This window comes from Primulina eburnea, chromosome 17 (genome assembly GCF_022965805.1).
Source record: "Primulina eburnea isolate SZY01 chromosome 17, ASM2296580v1, whole genome shotgun sequence".
Lineage (NCBI taxonomy): Eukaryota > Viridiplantae > Streptophyta > Magnoliopsida > Lamiales > Gesneriaceae > Primulina > Primulina eburnea.
The window spans coordinates 8,290,291-8,299,604 of NC_133117.1; the positions used below are offsets into that span (position 1 = coordinate 8,290,291).

At 34.4% G+C, this 9,314-nt stretch overlaps 1 protein-coding gene across 3 annotated transcripts; it reads left to right on the plus strand.

Annotated features, from left to right (window-relative positions):
* The first annotated feature begins 3,544 nt into the window (after positions 1-3,544).
* LOC140818084 (glycosyltransferase BC10-like) lies at positions 3,545-9,022 on the plus strand. Of its 3 annotated transcripts, none has more exons than XR_012114904.1 (11): positions 3,545-4,069; positions 4,962-5,459; positions 5,846-5,944; positions 6,275-6,375; positions 6,476-6,547; positions 6,834-6,924; positions 7,086-7,166; positions 8,132-8,217; positions 8,326-8,448; positions 8,566-8,604; positions 8,686-9,022. XR_012114904.1 is itself a non-coding variant. In XM_073177919.1 (11 exons), exons 2-11 carry the CDS (start codon positions 5,064-5,066, stop codon positions 8,824-8,826), a joined length of 1,203 nt encoding a protein of 400 aa, XP_073034020.1. In that variant the 5' UTR covers positions 3,545-4,069; positions 4,962-5,063; the 3' UTR covers positions 8,827-9,022. The 3 variants fall into 3 exon arrangements, 2 of the variants coding, with proteins under 2 accessions (XP_073034020.1, XP_073034021.1); XM_073177919.1 differs by having other exon boundaries at positions 8,158-8,217; XM_073177920.1 differs by having other exon boundaries at positions 3,545-4,017; positions 8,158-8,217.
* Positions 9,023-9,314: the final 292 nt, after the last annotated feature.

The following is a 9,314-nucleotide window of genomic DNA, read 5'->3' on the forward strand; positions in this document are numbered from 1 at the left end:
ATTATAAATTTAAAATAAACAATTGTGAACTCTTTATAATCTTAATTGACGATTTTACAATGTCGATGTATCAAGAGTACAAATTTCATTCATATAATGAAAATTTCGAAGGACAAAATTTTTCAACGATTCATTTTAGAAGCAGACAAATTTGTGAACATTCACTAAAACATACAATTCCACTCTTCTCAATTAATTAGTTATTAAGCTAACTTTCACATCTCCAGTTACATAGAATTATCTTATAAACTCCTTTGTAAGCCATCTGTTTGATGTCCATCAAACTACATTCATCAAATTCAATTCCTTGAACTTGACTATCTGAACGTGAACACAAAAGTCAAAACTTGTGTTATCTTCAATGATTCAAGAATACAGCTAGTCGTGGGTTCACAATTTCATGTGATTCAGCACATCATTTTTTCCTATTCGGGCTTACCCTAATTAGCCTCATTCTTTTTCATCAACCCATTGATTAATAATTTCAGAACTCAAGTCTGATTTCACTCATCAGATCATGGTAAATGTGTCAAAGTGCATCGCCCCATGATTCTATTGGTATCATTGATAGTTCCTGCAAGAACCTTAAATTATAGTTAGTGTACATTACAGTCTCTTCAACTTATATATCACGATCGAATATGTATCATTGGTATATCAAGAGTTGCAAATCACATAGGATATCTTCACCCCTAGGCGGACGGTGAATCTCATACTACAATGTATTGGCTCCTATGTATTTTAAAACTATACACAACCTCGCCACTTAATGACCCTCAATGGAGTCGGTAAATGGATCAAAGTTTATGCTAGTACGTAGAGCTTCTAAGTTGTCCCGGGTCAAAGAACTAATTGTGTACAACCATAACTGAGGATTATTCCACTCGATAAGTGATAACCACTTGAATAGTCCGGGAAGGGTTGTTCAGTGCATCATCAAATGATCACTCATATGTATGAATGAGCATATTCATGCTCTTACCAATTAAATATAGCTTTTACATCACATTTTCTAGTCTAAAACTAAAACAATCTCTATCCTTATTTTAGGTGGATAAATCGACTAAGAACTTATTTAGAATATATTGTACGCTTCCTAATGAGTTTTATGATCTTACATTGCGAGGTAGACCTCGTGGTAATGGTTGCAGCAGCTATTGGTTCCAGCGGCTACTGGTTTTCAGTAGCTATCTCTACTGGGTTGGGCTCTGTTGCATTCTGGGGTCCACTTCTTTTCAGAACTCGTGATTTCAGCTCTATTGATTTCAATAGTCATATTTCTTGCTTATAATTCTTTAGTCGTTGATTTAAGAGAGGTATGCTCGAAACACTCAGCAACGCTAGAAATTCAACTCTACTGAATTTGAGTGCAGAACCAGTAATTTCAATGTAAATTTTCGTCCTCTTACAATCTGATTCAAACCTTGATTTCTGGAAATGATTTGCATCATTTTGTTTTGGTTGTTTAGTCATTTTGGCGGCTCGTCATTTGAATAATTGATCTATGAAATATCATTAAATTTATTCAGCTCGCCACAAATCAAGTTTTGCTGATTTGGATTTCATTATCCAAAACTTCAAACTTGAAAAACAACTACACATTATTCAGGTTCGGATCGCATTCGGGCTGATTATTATGAGATATCTTTTTAATATTAAATTAAATCTATAGTTTTTAGATTATTTAAAATATACTTAAAATAAAATTAATATATTAACATCATTGATTAAAATATATATACAGACTTGTTACATGATCCTTTCGATTTCGAGCTTATGGAAAATCTACTCTTTGTTTAACGAACTTTGCATCCATTAATATTATTTAACAACGATAATTACAACGTGGTTTCCAAAACCAAAATGGACCGCACCCACCCACCAACTTGCGATACCACTTGACCTCTCGCACGCGCGATCACCGGCGCGTGTGCACGAGTTATATCGAGAATACTTAAAAAAAGAATAATTTATATATATTATATACATACACGAGAAGAATGTGTTAAGATTTTAGATATGATTATAAAATACTAATGTTCTGTCACACACATTAAATTTTTTATATTTGATAATTTTTGTGTAAAAAATCTATTTAATTTTTTCTAGGATATGAGATAAGATTTATTGAGATAATTTGAATTTTTAGATAAATTAGAGATAAACTTGAAAAAAAATTGGAAAAAGACAGAGAAATATACAAAAATTACTAATAAACTAACACCGGAATTTAGCTAACAAATATTTCGAAGAGTAAAATTGTAAAAAAAAAACTTTGATATGATATTGAAACACCAAAATTAGTCAATTTGATTCGTTTAAATTTAATAATATAGTATAGAGATTACAGTAAAATTAATGTCTAGAATTATTTTTGAAAATATGTCCCTAATTTGAATATTATATAGCTTCTAGATATATTGCTTAGAATGAGTCTACTGCATTATTTATTCTTCTATAACAAAAGAAGAAATTCGTTTGAATCAAATATCATACAGTTTGAAGCTCATTTGAGAATTTCATTAACTTGGAGTAATACGACAATAAATACGACCTGAAAGTGAAATTTTATTGTTTTTTCCAACCTTTATCAATTATTTTGATCAAACAACAATTAATTTATCAAAATTAAAAAAAATTTAATTTTCATTATTCAAGAATTGTGATTTTTAATTTCCAAATCATAAAAAATCTCACTTTTTAATACATAATGGCAAAAACTTGTATAAGACGGTCTCACAATTTCCAAATATAATCGACTAAAATCTTAGAAGTAGTTAAAATAAGTTCTTATAAAAACTATTTTAATCTATGCACTTCGAATTCTCGCGCATATTTTAAACACCGGCGCATTGAAAAATTACATAATCACATGGCCGAGCACATAAAGATACACAGAAACAAAGTTATTACAACCCCCGTCGATCGGAGGATACTATGCTCTAGCGACTTATTTTACCTTAAAGGGCCTGTTGTCATCTAATGTTTAGATGTTATATTTTAGGTCATTAAATGATATTATACCATTTTTGAAAAACAATATTTATATTTGGCCATGTTAAATGACAAAAGAAAAAGATAAATACTATTTATTTTAATATTGAAGAAAAAAAAAATTTAACCATATAAAGAAACATAAACATTGACGTGAGTTGGTCTCACGAGTTAATTTTGTGAGACATATCTCTTATTTGTGTTATATATATAAGAAAGGCAAAAACTTGTGTGAGACGGTCTCACGAGTCGTATTTGTGAGACGGATCTCTTATTTGGGTTATCCATGAAAAATATTATTTTTTATGCTAAGAGTATTACTTTTTATTGTGAATATAGGTAGGATTGACCTGTATTACAGATTAGGATCCGTGAGACGTCTCACATGAGACATATTCTATAAAAAAATATTATTTATTATTATAAATATGATCAAGATTGACATATCTCATAGATGAACGATCACACAAAAGACCGAGTAAAAGAGAAAATGACACCTTGAAAACTATTTAAATAGCCGGCTCAAATTTGTCATATGGAAGCAGCCAATTTATAACGTTTCCCGTTCCACTCTGTTCTTCCAATACAAAAAGTCTTCCAATTTGAGCATTATGCTCCCAATACACACACACCGCTGAGCTTCGAATTCTCCATCTCTGGATTTCCGCAGCAGTAAATCCAGTTTACATTTCGATCTGAACAGTAAAGTAAGGGTGAACCCGTCTGTATCCCGCGCTTCTCTAGAGTTGCATACAGATTATATACGATATTTATGCGTGATTATCAATTTGTCGGCACCCCGTTTGCTAGCTACACTCGCCTCCTGATTGGTTCTTTTGTCCTAGATCTCACACACAACTTACCATGATATTATTTGTACACGGCCGTATGTATATATCACAGAGATACAGATAATCCTGCTTCAATGCTGTAAGTCTCCGGTCTCCGTCTACTGCTCGTATCGGGTTTGACTGGTTTCGAGGCGTGGCTCGTTGATTTCTCCGTGGGAGTGCATTCTTGGAGGTGGGCTCTGTGAATCGAAGTGGTTTTTGGGTGTTTGACAGTTCGTTTTCTGGTGAGTGGTTTTTGTCTCGTTTTTGTGGGAATTTGAAAGGCTGCGTTTCAATGCAGCTGCGGGAGACCATATCCCTTTGTGTGTGTGTGTCGTGTTCTTCGGTTGTGAGAGTTGGCAGAAAAGTTAAAGATGGGGCGGGATGTTTTGTTCGATTCTTTGTGTTGTATGTGTGTTTAGATGCATGGACTGGAGTGATCATTTCGAGAGTTTTTGGAATTGTGTGTTTGATTCAGAATTTGGTTTGGTTTGACTTTTGGATTACCTTGTTTTCCTCGGATTGATTGACTTCTTTGGCCGTGAATCTTGTAGAGTCTTGTTGGTTGAGGCGGCTGAGGAAATTGGATCCGCCATTGTTTCTGGATACTATAGACTATTTGATTTAATTCTCCAGAGCGCGAGCGAGCTTTTTTTTAGCTTCAAACTTTAGGGGATCTATATAGAAGTCTGTGAGACTTTCCCTTCCACTCTTTTGCTGAATGAATGTTAGACATATTTCAAAATTTTAATCTAGGGTCTATTCGGAGTGAATACTTTTTGTTGACGGATTGTTTTATGTTAAAACTATGATCTGCAAATACTTCAACTTTTTATGAACTGTGATTCCCATTTCTTTGATTTGTCCCGGAAGGGCAGCAGCTTTGAGCTGGATTTTTTTTTGTTCACCAATCAAAGTACCCATTTCTTGTGGTCAAATATCAATGCGATCTTGTTGATTTGAATCATGGGTGTGTATTGTGTGTGTGGAGTCTAAATTTTTGAAGTAGCCGGTCAATCTATAGTTTCGGAAGTTTGATCGTAAGGATGTCTTAAGGCAGTTGTGCATTCATATTATTTATTATTGATAAAATTTGTTTATAACAAAAAAATTAAAGCATATCTTTCTGCACTGCAGGTTCAAGTTTTTGTTTGATCCAATATCTCTGGTATGCTTTAGGATGAGAGATTAGAATTATTGGCTGCATTTTCGTATTTTTGGTGTCCTGGGATTCATCAGATGAAGACAGCTAAGGCATGGCGTCTAGGCATGAAAGAAGTGCGATTATTAACTGCACCTCGCCAGCGTGGTCAGTTGAAGAGGCCAACATGGATTCTTGTTTTGGTTTCTCTAGTCAGCTTGTTCTTAATTTGTGCCTATATTTATCCACCTCAGAATTCTGCACCTTGTTATTTATTCACGTCTAATGGCTGCAAGACATTTCAAAGATGGCTTCCACCTGTAATTATCAGAGAACCCTACAGAGAACTCACCGATGATGAAATCGCATCTCGCGTTGTAATTAGAGATATTCTTAATATTCCTCTCACTATTTCTGTGAATGCCAAAATAGCCTTTCTGTTCCTGACTCCTGGAGCTTTACCGTTTGAGATGCTATGGGATAAATTCTTTCAGGTACTTTGTTAGTTTCAAACGCTCACTTACAGCTTTTTGCAAATGAGACTAGTTAAGCCTCGTGCAAAGATGATGTCTCTTCAAAGGATTGGATGCATCAAATTTGCTTATTTGGTGCTTCTGTTTACTGTTATCTGGTCTGATATGTTGGATGAAATAAAAATTGCTGCTGCTTATTCTTAACGAAATTATATTCAATTGCTTGTTTCATCTACGGTATGCCATTTGAAATCATGCTGCAGTTTTTCAAATAAAGGGAGAATACCAGTAATAAATGAAGGCCGTTCTCCTATTTATTTTACCGATGTTATGTGGTCTTGTTTACACGGTTGAATAATATGACTATTTGTTTCTATACAGTTTTTCAAATTTCTCTTTATTGGCAGGGGCATGAAAGTATGTTCTCCGTGTACGTGCATGCATCCAAGGATAAACCTGTGCATCTTAGCCGTTATTTTATCAATCGTGAAATTCGTAGTGGCAAGGTTTGTTTCCGATTTTGTGGATCTTGGTTTCTGCATTCTAAGCTGCAAAGCTACATGCAATTCTGCTGCAAGAATTGAAAATCTTGTAAAACAAATGAGTGAATATCTTTATACATCCGCACATGCTGCAATATCATTTTTTTGCACGTGCTAATTACATTTATTATTTCTTAGGGTACAAATTTTGAACAATCAAAACTCTCAGTTTCTCAATTAACAAGTCAAATTGATACAATTCTAATATGAGCGTAAATGCGCTGTTGTTTCGTCCCTTATGCTACTGGTAGTAGACTTCAAATTGTCTGTTTGATTAATGGTTGAAAGTTGCAGGTGGAATGGGGGAAAATCTCCATGGTTGAGGCTGAAAGACGGCTTTTAGCAAATGCACTCAAAGATCCAGATAATCAGTACTTTGTGTTACTGTCCGACAGGTTTCCATAGAATTGTGTCTTTGTTAATTTTATCTTCACAAAATCTATGCAACTCATTATGCGGTTGTATACTAATTAAAATCTTTTTCTTGGACTGCAGCTGCATACCCCTTCGTGATTTTGATTATGTGTATAACTATCTCATGTCTGCAAATATTAGCTTTATAGATAGGTAAGTCTACTTTTTTTATGTAGCCACATTTTCTCTAGCTGGACTTTTTATTATGGACGCTCCGTAGTTAGGTTTAAACACGTTTGATACTACATTAATGACGTATAAAGAACGAGTCTTCAATAAGGTCGAACAGATTATGATATTGTTTGTGACACATCGATGATCTATTTAATCATTATAAATAAAACTCATTTATTTTCATGACTTTTCTTTAAGAACTAGTATTGTGGTAGTTTACATCACTCTTCGTTTTTATATAAATACGGGAGACATGTTTCTGCAGCTTTGAGGATCTTGGTGTGCATGGAAGTGGGAGGTACATTGAATATATGTTGCCTGAAATCGAGAAGAAAGATTTTCGAAAGGGTTCACAGGTGTGGGTGTAATCTTTTGGTTCATTTGTTCATATATCAGTTTTAGGAGGCAGTTATGTCTCTGCAGTTTAGTAACAAGAAGTTGATCACCAAGTATTAACTCATTGTGCTGAATATCTTTGATATCTCTTATGACAATGCCTTACTTTTAAATTATGCAGTGGTTCACAATGAAGCGGCAGCATGCTATTGTAGTTATGGCTGATAATCTTTACTATACAAAATTCAGGAATTATTGCAAGGTGATCAAAGTTTTATTTTTTTTATAGGCAATGCACGACTTTGTTATTATTATTATTTTCATTTCATACTTTCTTATTGCAAGGGTGTGGACAAGTAGGTGATGGACTCAAACTCTTATAAGGTTCAAACACACTATAATCTATAATGTGGTGGGTTCACGAGTTTATCAGATATTCTCACTTTAATGGGAAATGTGCCTAAGTTTCGTGATGACATGTTCTTTATTTTAACAAATGGTGGAAACCTAACGATCCTTCTTAAGAAGTAGATTATTCAGCTCTAAATGTGAATTATCAGGAAAAAGAGATGGTGTGTAAAATGATATTATGTATTTCAGATTCAAGCCCCTGGTTTGACCATTTTTGTGAGCTCCTGGAAAATATAGAATCCAGCTCTTAAAGAGTGGGTTGGCCTGAAGTAACATCTTCAAGCTTATGGTTAAACTCATTAGATGACCAAATAAAGAGAGCGACGAGCCAATTGTGATTAAAACAAATTTCCCTTTCAATTTATGATGGGCCAGTAGTTTATCCAGTATAGAGTGCTTTTGGACCATGCAAATAAAAGCCCTGGATTTATAGTATGTGTTTTGCCATATTTCCTGAGTTGGTAGTCTTTCTTGGCTGTCAAACAATGCATGCCTATGCAACTGAAGAGGCATTTTGTTTAGGTTTCTTTAATAGTTCCTCTTTTACTTTTGTTTATCACGATACCTCTGAAGGAAGTGTTACTGCTAGGAGTCTTTGTTTTATAAACAATAGCAGATGTGTGTAAATCACACGGCCTGTTCTGTTTTTTTGGTTTTTGGTTTTTCTTACTGTTCCTGCAAACCTGTTCAAGAAATAGAAAGTTAGATGAAGAATCGGACAATGATCGTTTTATCTCTATTCAGTTGTCCAAATTTCAATTGCCAATTGCAACTCTATTATTTTGCGGGTGTTGTGCAATGACTTCATTTCTACAGCTATCTGTTTCCTTTTCGTTGAACAGCCAGACATGGAGGGACGCAACTGCTACTCTGATGAACACTATTTACCCACTTTTTTCAATGTGAGCCCAGTAGTACCTTCTTTTCTCAAGTTTCTAAGATGTTTTCCTCTCTTTTCTTCCTGGTTTTTGATATCTTTGTTTTCGTGTATCCTTTCCTCGCCTTTTCAGATCCTGGATCCTGCTGGAATCGCCAATTGGTCAGTAACATATGTTGATTGGTCTGAAAGGAAGTGGCATCCGAGATCATACCAGGCACAAGATATAACCTTAGAGCTGATGAGAAATCTTACGGTACGGCTATTGAGTTTTTCCATCATACATACATTCATGGCCTTTATTTGCCTGTTCCCGAGTTTTTCATTTTAAGTAATCGAAAACCTGTTACTTATTTCTGACTACTAATTGCAGTCTATTGTGGAAAGTGCCCATATTACAAGCGAGGAACCGGTGAGGATATTTTACTGTACACTTAGTTAAAGTTCCCATTATCACAACAATCTGATAAAAAATTCGTCTTCTGACCTGTAGAGCGAAACGAAAACAGTCCCCTGCTTGTGGAATGGCACCCTGCGGCCATGTTATTTGTTCGGGAGGAAATTTTTACCCGAAACTCTTGATAATTTAATACAAATTTTCCCAAACTATACATATAGTGGACTGTTGGCATGACTCAGAGTATTTATTCTTTGTATTCTATCCCTACCTTCACCATTTCTTGTGTAGCTTCTGCTGTTGTAAAGCGTATCCGCGTCCCCTCGTGTTAGACGTAAAATCTTACCAAAAAGGGTTATTTTTGAGTTCAAAGGAAACTGGCGGAAACTGATGGCCAAGAAATGGTTCAATATTGTATTCTTTGATATGTTCACTATTTATTTTTGATTAGTGCCCCCCTCGTGTAAGAATATTGATATAAATTCGAAGTTGGGATATTGAAAAAAATGCAAACTTTTATGTTTGTTTGTGGTTTCAACATCCATGGAAATTGCTTCGCCTGAGTAAATTTCTTGGATTACATGGAAATATGTAAACCATTTAAAAGTCGAGGGCTTTAAGTAACTTTAGTATTTTAGTCCGTTAATTTTAAAAATATTCCTGCTATTATTGTTATTTTACCGATGATGGTACTAAGTTACTAACAACAAAATAACTAATTATCA

Excerpts from the sequence above, each read along its gene's own strand:
- LOC140818084 (XM_073177919.1), top strand. The coding sequence starts at position 5,064 with ATGAAGACAGCTAAGGCATGGCGTCTAGGCATGAAAGAAGTGCGATTA. Across the intron at positions 5,460-5,845 it reads TATGGGATAAATTCTTTCAG|GGGCATGAAAGTATGTTCTC; the intron begins GTACTTTGTTAG and ends CTTTATTGGCAG. Across the intron at positions 6,925-7,085 it reads ATTTTCGAAAGGGTTCACAG|TGGTTCACAATGAAGCGGCA; the intron begins GTGTGGGTGTAA and ends TAAATTATGCAG.